Source organism: Callospermophilus lateralis, chromosome 19, assembly GCF_048772815.1.
Source record: "Callospermophilus lateralis isolate mCalLat2 chromosome 19, mCalLat2.hap1, whole genome shotgun sequence".
NCBI lineage: Eukaryota > Metazoa > Chordata > Mammalia > Rodentia > Sciuridae > Callospermophilus > Callospermophilus lateralis.
Window position 1 is genome coordinate 9,412,168 of NC_135323.1, and position 16,734 is coordinate 9,428,901.

At 51.0% G+C, this 16,734-nt stretch overlaps 1 protein-coding gene across 3 annotated transcripts in view; it reads left to right on the forward strand.

Annotated features, from left to right (window-relative positions):
• The window catches only part of Snx29 (sorting nexin 29), a 389,526-nt gene that overhangs the window by 333,975 nt on the left and 38,817 nt on the right, over positions 1 to 16,734 (forward strand). For all 3 annotated transcript variants that reach the window (XM_076839902.2, XM_076839903.2, XM_076839904.2), the window contains one exon: positions 8,801 to 8,941. In XM_076839902.2, coding sequence (XP_076696017.1) covers positions 8,801 to 8,941 — 141 coding nt within the window. The remainder of the gene's footprint in view (positions 1 to 8,800; positions 8,942 to 16,734) is intronic.

The window sequence follows — 16,734 nt, forward strand, 5'->3', positions numbered from 1 at the left end:
CTGAGCCTTTGCTTCCCCCTCACTGCCCAGCCCGGCTGGAACACCCTGCCCATCATCTCTTTTATCTTAGTTTTTAATTTTAGAATATTTAATTGACAAAATTGTATATGCTCAAAGCTGTGATAATGCCAAGCTTTGATACATGTACACATTGTGTAATGACTGCCACAGAGCACCGCCGTGGCCACCCACAGCAAACAGAGTGTGCACATGTGTAGGGACACTTGAAATCGGCTTTTTCCAAACGTCAAGTATATAATACAGTATTACTAACTGTAGTCACTCTGCTGTCCCTTGGGTCCCCAGAACTTACCATAACTCAGGTTTTGTCCTCTCTGATCAGTATCCTTACCTGGCCCCTGGCAGCCCCCTCTGTGCTCGCTTCTGTGAGCTAGACCTTGGAGTGCTCGGGTAAGTGAGCCCACACAGCACTCGTCTGTGTCTGGCTTATTTCACTTAACATGGTGCCCTCCAGGTGTACCCGCATTGTCACAAATGGCAGGGTGCTCCAATCACGTCCCACTGCCATGTATATCTGTGTCCTTTAGTCTCTCTTTAGTTGTGGTCGTGGTCTAGGTCCGCATCCTTGCTCGGCTAACTCTCCCCACTTGCCGGCCTCACCCAGTGAAAGAACCTGGCCCTTCCCTACAGCCCTAGTCCCTACTGGAAATTACATCCATGTGTGATTATCAGTGGTAGTCGGGGTGTTCTGTGGCCCCTGAGCTCCAGGAGGGCAGGGATCAGAGCTTTGCTCTCCACGATAGCTCCAGAGGCAGCCCTAGCTTGGCACAGAAGAGGCCACCTTGAAGAGGCAGCACCCCTTCTGATGGAGGAAAGACACCAGACTTGGCTCGGGTCTTGAAGGACAGGCACATGCCCTGAATCTGTGGGCCAGCTCTGATCGCCTATGAAACCCCTGAAATGCAAGCAGTCAGGTGGGAAGGTTGGGCCTTGGGTACCACCGACCAAGCCACTGTGAGAAGCTTCTAGATAGGTGGTAAGTGTCCAGGGACCCTGGAGCTCAGGTGGGAGCACAGCCAACAACTGCACTGAGCCGCATCCCCATATGAAGGGTCTGCTTGTCGCTTAGTCACTACTTGATACTGCTGTCCCAGGCAAAGCAGAGATTGTGTTGGTCCATTCCACTTCCACGCCCTTGCTCCATACCCGCCTTTAAAAGACCCGTGGGACTGTGCGGGCGATTCTTTGTAAATAACACATCTCGTCTTTTACTCGCCTCCCTTTTTTACATAACCCACTGAACTGGAAAGTCATTTTTCTTTGGCTACGTTCTTCATCTTATTCTCAGCATTTGGCTGCAATAACATCACTCCATCAGCGTGGTCATACAGTAATTCAGGCTTTTTGTTCTAGCACTGAGGACACTTATAGTTAATAACACATGAAGCCATTTCATTAAAAGGAAAGTTTTGCTAGGATACATTAACACGGGCCACGAACCAAAACACAAATCATTTCACTCTTTGGCTATTAAGGAAGCAGAATGAATTAGGAACCTAAAGGCATTTTTAACAGAATCTTTGTTATCCTAACGTCATCGACTGTCTTTGCACTTGACAGTCCTCATGAAGGGCACGGGCCCCCTGCAGTTCCTAGCGCTTGTTCTTCTCTCAGATGGGGGCCTTGCGTCTTGGGCTTTGGTACCACATGGCTTGAAGGCCCAGTTCTGGCCTCCGCTGCCTCCCAGGTCATGTTGGGCACATTTCTTAGTCACTACTTGAGACAGCTTGAGGGCATATAAAAATGCAGGAATCTGGGGGAACTTTTTATGTACACTGTCTGGCATAGAAAGGTCCTGTTGAGTGGGATGCTGTTGTGCCCAAGTCCAAGAACATGCGTGCTCACTCTTGACTATCACAACATGCAAGACCCAGGGTTTGGCTCTGAGGTGCGGGGTCTGCCTGACGCAGAGGTTGCATGAGGATAGAAGTGGAAAGGGAGGTGTCGTATGCTGATCAAGCCGGGAAGCCCACTGTGTGGGACCTAAACCAGCAGCATGTAAAGGCGCATTTATTTGTGACTTCTTGCCACATTCGTGCCAGTGGGTTTCTCTGTGGGGTCTGATCCTCGAGGAGGTTTACAGTGTCCATCAAACATCTCCTACAAGCCCCTCCTCCTAAAATACGACTCTGCTCCAGAACCATGGGTGCTGTGTGACAGGGCTGTAGAAGTACCCAGCTGGCCTGCAGCAGCAGAGGACATGTAGCTCATTCTGGGCCCGAAGCCCGAGGAGTGCTTATCGGCTTTCATTCAGCACTCAAAAGCCCCCTGGAGAAGGCCATTCATGGAGCTTGCTATCAACTATTGCGTTTTCTGTGGGCAGAGGGGATGCTCTGCTGTCCCAGCCACACCCTGTGCTCGCTGTTTGTGTTTCCTCGCCTGCCTGCATTCGACAATTAATTAGGCATGGTAATTACCTGCTTTAATTTCGTGATTGCACATCCTATAATTACCCCTAATTCTGTAATGGGGAAGTTCGTGTACACAAAGGCAGCGGATGACGAAGGTGACAGGGGTTGTGGTATTAACAGCTGCCATTGCTTGCTGCCTGCCGGGCACGGCAGCCACCCAGCGAAGCTGGCCTTGTCCCCATTCTACAGACGGAGAAGCCGAGTCTCCAGGTGGGGTAACATCCCCAAGACCACAGCCAGGAAAGCGGGGGGCGAGGGGAGCCAGGCCTTTCCCCGGCACAGCCCAGGCCTGGGGGCCGTACCATCAGCCTGCCGGGCCACATGCTTTTGTCAAGAGCCTGGGCCTTCTCTTGGCACACCTGAAACACCAGAACCGGGACTTGGAACCAAACAAGCTCCGACTCCCTTCTTCAGAAAGGAAGCGTTTCCCCGTGGCCCTGTCCGGGCAGGCGCTGGTTCTGGGTTCTGTTCGATGATGAACTAAGGATTCTGCCCTGCCACCCTCGGCGTCCCTCTACCTGCCACCCTCAGTGTCCCTCCTCCGCCCTGCGTCATCAGGGGCATCACTGGGGCGGTCCTTCCTGGTGGGAAAGAAATCTCAAGACCTGAACTTCCTCTTAAAACAGAAGAGAGGACTTGCCCCACTCCTGATCCCAGACGTTACCCTTCTCTCTCATTCTTCTTTTCTGACTCCAGGAGATCGGACTTGAAATGGCCTTTTATTGCTCATGTTAAAAGGGAACTTGGTGTCAGAAGAGGTTGAGTTCTTTTATCCCTCCAAGGAATTACCTTTACAGTTCAACCAGAGGGAACTGGGACCAGTCAAAATTAATTTGGTTGGGGGAGACTTTAAACAAAATAGAAATAAATAAATAACCCCAACAATTTTGAGCATAAGGTTTTTCAGTTCTTCACTGAAATAAGCCTATGATTGATAAAGTGTAATCGAGGACAAATGTGAGGTTTCCAGTTTTGGGAAATGCTCAAGCATTATTGTGAGGCTCCCCCCTTAGGTAATCCCGGCTGATTTTAATGGCACTAGAAGGGATCTGAAGGGGGAGAGTACCTGAGCAGGTGAGGTAGGAGGAGACCCTCCTTGAGGTCACATGGTCTGCTCAGAGGCAGGCTCTCGATTCTGCTGGCTGCCTGCACTGCTGGCTTCAGGTCCCCTGGGCCTCTGAGCTGGACCCACAGTGGTAGAAAGCATCAGGACTTGGCAGGGGATGGCTCTGGGTTCACATCCTTCTGTCCCACCTGCCTGGGCAAGTGATGTGGCCTCCTCAAGACTGGGTCCTCAGCAGGAGGGGGTGATCCTGGTACTACCTTGAGGACCACCATGAGGGTGCCTGCCTTTAGTGACACCATCTCGTCACAGGTGCTCCCTAGGTGGCGCTGGTCTGCAGCCAAGAGCTATATGTTATATATATATAATATTTATATATAAAATATTCATTGTTCATCCATTCATCTGCTGAAGGGCACCCAGGTTAGCTCCATAGTTTATCTATTGTGCGTGGAGCTGCTATAGACCATGATATGGCTGTGTCACTGAAATATGCTGATTGTAAGTCCTCTGGGTATAAACTGAGAAGTGGGATAGCTGGGTCAAATGGTAGTTCCATTCCAAGTTTTCTCCTGAGTCCAGGTGGCAGCACCACCCAAGCCCACCTTGGCACCCTTCTCAAGTGGACAGCATGGGGTGGATGGGGATGTTTGTCACACCAGCCCCATTACGCAGTCTCCAAGGTCCTTTCTAGTGCCAGCTGACTGAAATTCAGAGTCCTTGAACATCTGTTGTCCCCCATAGTGGGGATGCACCTAGGAGGAGCTTAGAAGGCCAAGCATTGCTGTCTCTAGGATAATTGATCTGACCCGAGCATCTCATAGGATTTTCAACAGAAATGCAGGCAAGTTAGGCATCGTTCTGGTTTTAAAGACATTTCAAGAATTTAAGACATTAGCCAGGTGTGGTGGCTCATGCCTCCAATCCCCGCAACTCAGGGAGGCTGAGGCAGGAGGACTGCAAGTTTGAAGCCAGCCTCAGCTGCTAGGCAAGGCCCTGTCTCAAAAACATTAAAAAAAAGGGCTGCAGATGTTGCTCAGTGGCTAATCCCCCACCCCAGCTTATAATCCCAGTAAAAAAATTAAGAAATCAAAGAGTCTTATAGGAAATGCAGGCCACTTGGCACCATCTAGGTTTGCCAAAGCAAGGGGTGGGGCCAGAAATGAGACTGAGGTGGTGCCGGAACCTTCCAAGCCCACAGAAGCTGTGTGCACTCTCCCCGAGGGTTGCCATCAGCAGGACCATCCCTCACGGAGAGTGCTTGAAGGAGTCTGAGCAGGGTCGTGCGCAGGGCCTGGAGGGCAACATGGGAGTCCAGAGGACAGCTGGAGGTTGGGTGTGGTCCAGAGAGTGGGTGACTCTGGAGGGGCTCAGAGGTGGAAGCAGCAGGCCTGTCTTTGGGTCGTTGGATGTGGGGGGCGAGAACAGAACTGGTCTAAGTTGATGTGCAGACTTCTGGCTCAACATCTGGGGGTCCTCCTGGGAGGGACGAGGCTCCGGGGAAGGAGGAACAGGTTACAGGACAGATCCTGGTACAGACACCTATGGGTAGTCAGCAGAGCGCCAGACTTGGGTGGTGTCATCCTAAAAATGAAACATGCAGACCCAGGAGTGGTGTGTGAGTAGGAGAGGAAGGAGGGATGTGTGGGCAGCAGAGGAGTGTCCGTGGGAGGGCCCAGCGGGCAGCAGGGCAGTGAACAGCTGGCTCTTAAATGCACCTTATGAAAAATGAAAAATGCCAGCAGAGTTGACCACGCACATCAAGGGCCACGTTTACCATTGTGCTCGGGAGGCTCCAAGGTGTGGGTTGGCATCCACCATTCGCAGATCACAGTAGCTCCCATCCTTGCAGGTGACCCTGCATCCATTCGTCCTGCTGCTTGGTCCCTGTGCACAGTAGTTGCTCTGAGTCCCTGTCAGGTGCGAGGGCCTGGAGAGGGCTGGTGGACTCGTGCTCCTGATTTGCCACCCGAGTGTCCTTGCTAGAGTCACAGCCTGACATGAGGAAGCCACGGGCCCTGGTGCTGTTGGACCTGGGCATGCCTTTTGGTTCAGCTAGGCTAACCAAGTCCAGCCCTTGGCCTCAGCCTCCTCACTGCCAGCTCGTCTGCAAAGGGGTCTGCATGACCCTAGGCACAGCTGCGTCACCTGTAGACCTGCATGGTCTTAAAGTCACTGCAGAGGGAGGTGCTGCTTCCTGCTCCTGTACAGACAAGGAAGTGACAGGCCAGGGAGGTGACGGGCTCATCCATCCCACACCTGAGCCCAGGCCTTACATCAGGGCCTCCCCAAGGGACCACTCATTGGGATCACCCAGGAAGCCCCTGTACATGGGGTATCCCTGGGTCTCGGTGGTGAGGTTTGGAAAGGCCCTACCCTCTTCCCATTGGATTTTGAATGGATTTGAGGAGAAATAACCATAATGAGGACTTCCTGAACAGCTGGACCAGAAGTCATCAAACTTTCTTGGAAAAGCCAGAAAGTAAATGGTTGGAGTGTTGCATGCTGTGTGGTCTCTGGGCAGCCACCCAGGCCCCACTGCAGTTTCAAAGCAGCTGTAGGCCACAGGCAGACAAGTGGAAGTGACTGCACTTGGCCTGTGAACCATAGTTTGCTTACTCTGATCTGAATAATTTGCACTATGTGTGATGATCCAACAAGTGTGAATTTTTCACACTCCAGGGGGTGTTTGGGCTTCTATAAGAATATACCCAAGCTGATATGGTCTCTTTAAAAACATATCAGATCAGAATTGCATTCCACTGTTAGTACAAAGACCCCGAGGACATTAGCCTGAACCATTAAGGACTATTTCTCTTTTGTTGAAACAAATTTGGGGGGTGGCGCTGGGGTTGTGGCTCAGTGGAAAAGCAATTGCCTGGCATGTGTGAGGCACTGGGTTCTATTCTCAGCACTACATATAAGTAAAATAAAGGTCCATTGACAACTAAAAAAATCTTTAAAAATTTTTATTTTGATTAATTAATAATTGGTGGAATGACTCTCCTCAGAGACCCAGAGTCCTTCCTGTTTCTCAAGATCACCTCATGATCACAAGATGGCTCCTGGAGTACCAGTCATCATATCTGTGTTTGAGGGGGAAAAAAAGAATAGCAAAATGATACTTGGTAGCTGAGTCAGATCTCTCTAGAGAACTTTCTTATATAGCTTAGAAGTTCCCACTGATTTTTGCTCTTAGTTCATTAGCCACTCTTACCTGTAAGGGAGGCAGAAAAAAAATTAGTTTAAAAGTTTTTTTCTCTTTTTTTTAGCTGAATACATTGCTATCCCCAAGAATATCAGGGGGAAGTAGGTACTAGATGGGTAACTGGCACTTGCTGTCACTCAAGAGTAATGCACTAAAGTCCCTTGAGCTCTTCTGGGTTTATTTAACTGATTTATATGTCACTTGTGGATTGTGGAAATCTAAGGTCCAGATCTCAAAAACTAACCGAGCCTTCCAGGTGCTTTTGGGGCTCAATATATAAATAGAATATCCATTCCGCCAGTCACCATCCACTATGTGCACAACTAAGACAAGAAACCTTTAACACATACCTTTTCCTCTTCGGGCATCTTTGGCTGCTAGAAATTTCTTCTTCCTAAAATTGGTCTTGTCTTTTCCACCTGCTGAAAGTCTGTTTCCTGAAACCCCCTGGACACGTTTAGCGGGTCTCTCCTCTTTGCCACGGGGACAGCCTTTCCAGGGATTGGGAGAGCTCGCCTGCTTCCCCCGTTCCTGGGTGTTGTCATCCTCCTGGTCGCCATCTTTCTTCTGATTATTTGAATATCACCTTCTCAGGCCTAGTGCCTCTCAAAGTGTACAAAGTGTGAGTGATCCACTGGGAGTTCCTGTTGAAATGTGGGTCTTGAGTCAGTTTGTCTGGGGTGGAGCCCAAGATTCTGCATTTTTGACATCTTCCCATTGATGCCAGTGCTGCTGGTCCAGGGACCACAGTTTGAGTAGCATGTGATCTGGGCCTTTCTGAACAAAGATCATCTCATAATAGGTGGCAACCAAACCCATCAAGTAGGACTGGTGATTTAGAATGGAGCAGAGCCATCAACTCCTCTATTCTGGGAGTTCATGTCTTTTAATGAGGACACAGGTCACATGGGCTTTTCCTGGTGGCCCTCCTCTGTTCCCCAGGTCTCTGCTGTGCTGTGTCCTCCTGTGGTGTTAGGACCCCACGTTGATCTGTAGAATTTCATCACTTTGAATTAGATCCCTCAGGCCAGTTGAGAGTACTTGGTGTCTGTCACCAGTATGTTTACTGTCTCTCTTAGCTTGGGGACTTCTGTAACTTGATAGGCCTCCTGTTTCTCTATCTAATTCCACTGGAAACTTCTACCCATTAATTGAAATTTTTGGCACACACTTTCCTTGCCCGTGTTCACAGGGATATATTGTGAGAGACCCTGACTGATGTTCAAGGACATGTTGTCCACATTTGGGGTTCAAAGGTGGTTTCACCTAGAGGCAGAATTCATCACTCACATCAGAGATGTCTATTTTTATGGTTAAAGATGTTCCTAACATGTGTATTGACATTCACTGGTTGCAAATGACAAGAGCCATTTCTCACTGGGGATTTTACTCCCTGGGCTGTTTCAACTCATGTAATTTCTTAGTGCGTTGCTCTCTGGGATGTGGTTGCCATGTTTCCCTGGGAGATGCTGGGGTCAGTCAACGCTGATGAAGGAGCCCTTGCATTGGTGCCCCCACAGCTTTCACTGGGAAGTCACAATTTAATTAAAATAAGGAAGTTTTATGTCCTGGTGTGCTCATCCCATCTGGAGGTGACCTTTCCTCCGAGCTGTCGAGCAGATCTCAACTCTGGTGTCAATCCCAAATCCAATCCCAGCTCCTCCCTGCAGAGGTCGGCGTGCCCCGCCCCCCCCCCCCCCCAGTTGCTGGGTGAGCCGCTGCTCTCAGCTTGGTTGTGTGGATGGGAAGAGGGTGGCCAGGGAGGTGGCCTTGCTGTTCCCAGCAGCCTGTTGGTGCAGCAGCACCCACGGGACAATGTGGAAGTGTCTGCTGCTAAGTGCACTGTGGTCTCTGCTGCCGTTGGGGAAATGGCACACAGCGTGATGTCCTTGCCTGTCTTTCGTGTGCCTGTTTGTTCAGCCAGTGCCACTGAGGCCCTGCTCTGTGGCATACGCGTGGCACCCTGTGGAGGTGACACAGACTTGACCCTGCTCTCGCAGAGCTGGTTTTCCTGGGTGGCGTGCTGTGAAACCCTGCCCCTGGTGCAGAGCGTGGTGAGAGCGAGGAGTCCATGTCTCGTCTTGCTTTCCTTGGCAGGTCTACATCCGGATAAAGGACGATGAGTGGAATGTCTACCGGCGGTACACGGAGTTCCGGAGTCTGCACCACAAACTGCAGAGCAGGTTCCCCCAGGTGCGGGCCTACAGCTTCCCGCCCAAGAAGGCCATCGGGAACAAGGTACGTCCTGCGCAGGGCCGGCCGCCCTCCTGCTGCCTGAAAACATGCTTTCTAAAGAAAGTTGGCCAAAATAAGAAAAAATAGAAAAGAGAAAATAGTCACCTGGCTCCGGCCACCCTAGGTAGCCACTGCTGTCCCTCCCAGGGCAGGGGCAGCGACAGCTCCAGGAAGGGCCAAGTGCAGACACTTCGGCTCTGTGACCACACGTTTCTGCCACAGCCCCCCTATCCGCCGTGGTGGCAGGGACACTCTGGACAGTGCGGATGCCCAGGTAGCAGCTGGGGTTGGCCTGTGGGTCCAGTTTATGGGTCGCTGTCCTGGACAGTGGCCTTTCTCGTTTGCATCCACAGCTGTGCTATTCACCTGGCCTCGCCGTGGGGCGAGCACTTGCTTGGGGGCTTTCTTTATCGTAGGGTCACCCCATCATGAGGGCAGTGATGCATGTGACCTGGCTTGCTCTAGGGGTTGGTCCCAGTGCCCTGAGGGGAGGCACACCCACAGCCCCACTGGTAGAGGGGTACACCCTGGTCCAGCAGGCAGCTCTTTTTTTTATTTTATTTTATTTTTTGGCGGACATAACATCTTTGTATGTGGTGCTGAGGATGGAACCCGGGCCGCACGCATGCCAGGCGAGCGCACTACCGCTTGAGCCACATCCCCAGCCCCAAGCAGGCATTTCTTGAGCACCTCTTCTTGTCACCGTGTGAGGGGCCAGCACTGGACAGGACAGCATGGGCTGGGCCCGGTGTGGAAGCCTATTCACGGTCTGCTGCAGCAGCTGCCACCCCTTGCCCACCCGCCTGTTTGCTTGGCTGCACTTGGGCCACCTGGAGCCTTGGGATCCACTGCCTCCCGCCTCCTGGCCCATTCTGATTTCACTGCTCTGGAGCGAGGCCTGGGCCTTGAGGGGTCAGGGGCTCTCTGGATGCTCTGGTCCACGGCTGAGCTGGGGAGCGCGGTTCAGGCAGGAGGTGGAGGTTCTTCAGCAGCGTCAGCACATTAGGTGGCAGGGCAGGGGCAGTCTGATTCCCATGAGGTGAAGCCGTGAGCCTCCTCAGGAAAAGAGCTGAGACGAGCCTGATCTCTGGGGGACTGTGGTAGGTCTCCAGGTGTGGCCTGTTGAGAGCCACAGCGAGTCGGGATGGTGCCTAGCATTTTGCCAGTACTTTTGAGTTCTCGCGGAGTTCCTGTTGAGCTCTCTCGGATTCCTGGAGAGTTCGAGGTTGAGCTGTCTCGGGGATTCCTGGAGAGTTCGTGTTGGTGGGTGAAGTTCCGGTGGAGGGAGTTCCAGTTGGGGTGTGGTATGTCCGGGAGAAAGCCGCATGGGTGGTGTTTGCAGGAGTTCGGAAATAAAGTTTGTTCCTGCTTGAGTGGCTCGTGATTTGTGCCCAGCCAGACTGCGGCAGTGGCCTCCACCTGGCCCATCAGCATCCCCTGGGGCTTGGCCGACATGATGATATGCATATTCTTTTCTTCCTTTTTGTGATGCTGGGAATCAAACAGGGTTTTGCACCCACCAGGCTGCCACTAAGCTCCACCCCCAGCTAAAAATGCAGGTTCTCGGGCTCCGCCTCAGACCTGCTGATCCCCAGCTCCAGGGCTGAGACCTGCAGTGTGGCTTAACCAGCCTGCAGCAGTGCTGATGCCGGGGGCAGTGGGAGGCATCCAGAGACCACTGTCCTGTCCCATGGACAAAACAGGGGCCAGGTCCGAGTGGTGGATTTCCCACGTCTCTCTCCAGGGGGACCTTGGCAGGATTTCCTCAGACCTCTGTCATACAGCAAGAGTTTGTCTGACCCACTGCCTGCCCTTGGAATTCCACAGGGACAGCCACTGTCACTGGCTGATACATCGACTTGGGCATGGATCTCTGGGTTAAAATGCTAGGAATCTGATCCCCTAGAAGTCTGCTGGGTTTCAGCAGGAATGGTTTTAAAGCAGATTCTCTCAGGTTGAGAATAAATCTATGCTTCATTTTTTCTGGTGAAGAACAAACAGTGGAACTGAACCCAAACACGTACAAAACTTGTTCGTAGCAAGGAATACAATAATTCTTTTGAAAAGAGGACAGAAAATTACATATTGATTTAACCTAATGACTTGTAAGCTCATACAAAGCTTGGGACCCATCCAGAATGTCTAAAAATGTCATAAAACAGAAGTCAGCCTACATAGCGCATTATCATCATAAGATTTTCTCATTGGCAAAGGTCTTACCTGACACCCTCCTCATTGAACGTACCCTGTCTGCATCTGGCTGAGGCACCTCCAGCACAAGGCTGCACTGAGGGGATTCAGATAGTGGAGGATCTAGTGTCGTGTATGAGCTTCCTATTGCTGCTATAACAGATCACAAACACAGGGGCCTGAAGGAACAAATTTATCTTACAGTCACAGAGGTCACAAGTCCAGAATCGGTCTGATGGGGCTAAAATTGGGGTGTTGGCAGCGGGGTTCCTTCTGAGGCCCTAGGAGAGAGTCTCTGGCTGTTCTGCAGTTTTGGCTTGTGGCCCTCTTCTGTCTTCCAGGACTGCAGTCATGTCACTGTGACCTCTGCCTGTGTCCTTGTTGTCACGTCTGCTTCTCACCTCCTTTTGATGGCAGTGAGCCCCTCCAGCTCACCTCCCATCTCAGGACCCTTCTTTGAGTCATGGCTGCTAAGTCCCTGTTGCCAGGGAATGTGACAGGGATGAGGATGGAGACGGCCTGGGGCACCCTTCAGCCTGCCACACACCCTCGTGGCTAGATGCACCTCCCCGAGTCCTGCAGTTACACAAACCTTGTTTAAGATGAAACAAGTCCAACATGAACACCAGCCCTGAGAGCACAGGGAAGGGACTGAGCTCAGGCCTGGAGAGCGGAGGGCGCTCCTGGCGTTGAGTGACCTAGGAAGAAGGCATGGAGCGCTGGGCCCGTCCTGTCCGAGTGGGGTCCGTGAGCAGGTTCCCTTTGCAGAGGGCCAACCAGGGCCTCCTGCCTCCCTCACCTCCAGGCCAGGGGGACTCGTCCCTGCAGGTCCTGGGACTGAGTGCCAGTAGCAGTGGGCTTTCCTCTGTGAAGCGGGCGTCACTGGAGCAGTGGCTGCTTGCGCCCCAGTAACTTGATCAGCAAATGTCCGCACTCAGGGAGGCAGGTTGGCCCTGGCACCGGATGACAGCCTGTGCAAGTGTCCTGCCTGGCTAGTGACCAGATGGACTGCCCTGTTCCCGGGGGACAGGGGGTCCTCTCCAGCCTGTGCTGCCCTTTAACTTGTCACTGGCTGATTGGACAGTGATTGTGCTGTGACCCCTCTTCCTCTGTGTCTGGGCTAAGATGTACCCCCTTCCTTTAGTCCACTTGGGCTGTTGCCCAGGACGTCTGAGAAGTTCTTCCCGTTGTCAGGAGGACTAAGTCGGATGCAGAACATTTAAGGCCCAGCAGAGGCCACGGATGAACTCGGTTAAGGTCAGACTCGGGCAGCCCCGACTGGGCCTGAGACCCTGAGGGCACGATTTCTGGAGTGCTTTGATTCTAAACTGGCCCAGAAAATACAGCCGCATCAGAATCTTCCCCTTGACTGAACAGCTTCAGGGTGACTCCATGGTCTGCATGGAGTACTGGGGTGCACACCAAACCCAGTGGGTGGATGGATTGTGGGTGAGCTGGAGCTTTCGTGCTGCGTTACCCTGAGATGTGGCCTGTTAACAGACTCCGGAATCCAGAGACCTGAACGTTAGACAGGGAAATGTTGAGCAGTTGGCCTTTTTTCCAGGTCAGATGGATATCCTTGTAGCTTGGTTTTCTGTTATTTCCACCGTAATGCCATCACTGGTAACTGTCTGCAGGTCTCAGAATTAAAATGTCATCTGGACCCAAATTTGAACCCATTTGTAATTGTTAAATGAGTGCACGGTATAGTTCGGGACTCAGCATTTGTCTTTATCAAAGAATTCCTGTTGCGCGTAGCAGGCATGTGGTTAACGTGGATGCACAGAACCTCGGAGCCTCCTGGAGGGATCCGTGTCCTGGGACACCTGGCACCCCACCCAGGTTAAAGTAGCTGACCTGTCAGTCCACCACTCTACCAGGTTCATTCCTCGTAGCTAAGTTAAGCCACAATGGAGAGCCAGTTAACTCTCGTTGTCACAGATGTGAGACTTCTGTGGGTCAGGACAGGCTTGGGAAGGCTGAGGTAACACACAGTTCCAGGATCTTGGTGACCTAAACAGACAAAGGAGTGTTCTGGCTCATGTTCCACGTTCATGGGAGCTGGGAGCTCTGCTCTCCACAGAGTAGGATAGCTGGGTCAAATGGTGGTTCAGTTCCAAGTTTTCTGAGGAATCTCCATGCTGTTTACCAGAGTGGTTGTGGCAATTTGCAGTCCTACCAGCAATGTGTGAGTGTGCCTTTGTCTCCACTTCCTCACCAAAATTTATTGTGACTTGCATTCTTGATAATTGCCATTCTGACTGGAGTAAGATGGAATCTTAGTGTAGTTTTAATTTGAATTTCTCTAATTACTAGAGATATTGAACATTTTTTCATATATTTGTTGACCAGTAATATTTCTTCTGTGAAGTGCCTATTCAGTTCCTTTGCCTATTTAGTGACTAGGTTATTTGGGGTTTTGGTGTTAAGTTTCTTGACTTCTTTATATATCCTGGAGATTAATGTTCTATCTGAGGTGCTGGTGGCAAAGATTTCCTCCCATTCTGTAGGCTCTCTCTTCACGTTCTTGTTTCCTTTGCTGTGAAGAAGCTTTTTAGCTATTTATTCATTTTTTTAAAAAGTATTATTGTATTTTTTATACCTTTATCTATTTTTATGTGGTGCTAAGGATGGAACCCAGTGCCTCACGTGTGTTAGGCAAGTGCTCTTCACTGAGCTACAACTGTGGTCCCCATTTATGGATTCTTAAGTTTACTTCTTATGCTTTAGGAGTCTTGTTGAGGAGTCTGTTCCTAAGCCAACAGGATGGAGAGTTAAGCCTACTTTTTTTATAGTCGGTGCAGGGTCTCTGGTCTAATGCCTAGGTCCTTGATCCACTTTGAGTTTTGTGCAGGGTGAGAGATAGAGGTCTAATTTCATTCTGCTATGTATGGATTTCCAGTTTTCCCAGCATTATTTGTTGAAGAGGCTATCTTTTCTCCCATGTATGTTTATAGCGCCTTTGTCTAATATGAGATAACTGTATTTATGTGGATTTGTCTCTGTGTCTTCTATTCTGTACCATGTCTGTTTTGGTGCCAATACCATGCTGTTTTTGTTACTATAGCTTTGTGGTATAATTTAAGGTCTGGAATTGTGATGCCTTCTGCTTTGCTTTTCTAAGAATTGCTTTGGCTATTCTGTGTCTCTTATTTTTCTGAATGAATTTCATGACTACTTTTTCTATTTCTATGAACAATGTCATTAGAATTTTAATAGGAATTGCATTAACTCTATACAGTGCTTTGATTAGCATGGCCATTTTGACAATATTAATTCTGCCTCTCTAAAAACATTGGATGTCTTTCCATCTTCTAAAGTCCTTCAATGTCTTTGTTTAGTGAGAATCAGAATCTCCACGGTTGGCTGTCACTATCCCCAGGGAGAATGACTCTCCAAAGAAAGTCTTAGTTTACCTGCCTCCCTAAACCTTTTTTGGATTAGTGTAACCCAAGCCGCTGTCGTCCCTGGTGCTGGCCCCCACGGTGGCTGCCCTCTTCCACTTGCCTTCTGATAATCAACTTTCTATCCTGTAGCCAAAGTAAAGTTGTACAACATAAATCAGATTGTGTCCCTGTACGCTAAAACCCTCCACCAGCACCCATGGTACTTACAGTGGGGATTCCTTACTGTGCTTTTGAGGTGTCCTTGAAATGTACCCTGCCTTGCTCTGCCACCTCCTCTCATGCCCATCTCTCCCTCTCCACTTACCACACCACCCTCCTAAGACTTCACATGGTTCCTGCCTCAGGGCCTTTGCACCTAGGGATCCCTCTGCCTGGAAGGGCCTTTTCTAGACCTCTGCAAGGAGAGCTCGTTTGGTTCTTCGGCTCTGGCTCAGATTCCTGCTCCAGAGGGAGGCCTTTCCAAGCCTCAGTGCCTGTGCTGCCCCAGCCTCTCTCACCCACCCATATCCCTGCCTTGGTCTTCTTCCCAGCATGCACCATTATTTGAAGTGACTTCTTCACATACTCAATTGTTTTCTGTTTCTCTGCTCTGGTGTGGGGCCCATGAAATGGGGCCTGGGTCTGTTCTGGGCACTGCCCTGTCCCTGCTCCTTGAAGAGGACCTGACATAATGAGATCCCCATGGCCTGAACTAATGAATAAACAAACAGAAATGGAATGGAAATTTTTGCTACGTGTTTCCTCTTCACTTGACTGGGTCTCACAGTTCTAAAAATCTGAATTCCAAAAGTGGGCAGAAAACTTAGAGTGTGACCCGGAGGTTGCTCCGCTCTGCGTTTGGCTGGGCGTTTTTGCAGGATGAGTGAGAGGCAAGCTCAGGAGATGGGAAGGTGGCCCTGAAGGCCTCGGGGCCCAAGGGGGCTTTGCAGGCATGGGTGGAGGGCTCACTTTTTGGGCGATGTTACTGAAGTCCTCCATTACTGCTCAGTGAGCAAATGAGTGTTGAGAGACTGTCATTGCCTCCTCGGATAATAGATTCAGTCTCTGAAGTTTATCCGGCATTAAGGCGAGGCAAATCGCTTTCCCGGGAGCTGAGATAATTCAACTTGTTGGAGAAATTATGCATTAAAATCCTCATTAAAAACACACACCACCATGCGCGGTGGAGGAGCGACGGGTGTGCGCTGAGCTGTGGAAGGCTCCTCTGCGCTCCTGAGATGCCGCAGGCCCGTGAGCAGGGTTCAGAGGTGGGAGTCAGCGGGCACTCACAGGACGCCGTGGCCGACCAATCTTGCCCTTGATGAATGTGCCCAGAGCTGGGGCGTGACGCTGGGCCAGAGGAAACTGGCGAGTCCAGCTTGGTATCCGCTGTGGAAGTCAGGGCCTCACAGGGAGAATGGCAAGCAGATCAGCCTCCCCAGGGTGCCATGGCAGTCAGAGGAAGGGCTTGCTGCAGTCAAGGAGGCACAGAAAGGGTGCAGGGCCTACTGCCTGTGGGAGGTCAAGGTCAGAAGGGCCAGCAGGGCCCCCCAGTGGGAAGCAGAATTGGGTCAGGAGGACTTGGTGTCTGCCGCACACACAGGGAAGACAGGAACCCAGTCACCACCCAGAACCACAGGTTTTCCGATGGAATCAAGCCATACACGGAAGCTTGTGCTTTATTTGAAACTCTGCCAGCCACTATACACCTTGTCCTGGTGCTTAACGTACAAAGCAAGAAGAGGAGACGCTGGGCTCATTCTACATCCACATCTGGCTTTCTCTTTAATGCAGTAAACGCCTCTGAAAGTGTTGCCCAAGTCATCTGGCCAGAGAGCATCTTGGGAGAGGCACTGCGGGGCTCAGGTCTGGCTTGTGCGTGTGGATTTAGTAAGTGGGTTTCCTGGGGAGACTTTCTGTAATATCAAATTAAAACCCAATACAAATCGTGGCCATTTATAAAGAGAGAGCCCAGAACCAGCCACTGGACATGGATCTGCCACTCTGTCCCCATGCCTTCTGTGTGCAGCGCACAGGGAGCATCCTCTTGGCTGTCCTATGTCACAGACTTTGAAAGTCCTGAAGTTCTCCCTCCCCAGTGACACCATGGAATTGGGGGGCAGAGCCTGGCCCCCTGAGTCTCTGTCTCAGAACCCGTCAGAGTGCCTGGGGTGCAGGAGGCACGGAGCAAACGGCGGGCTGTGTAGAAATCGGTGTGTG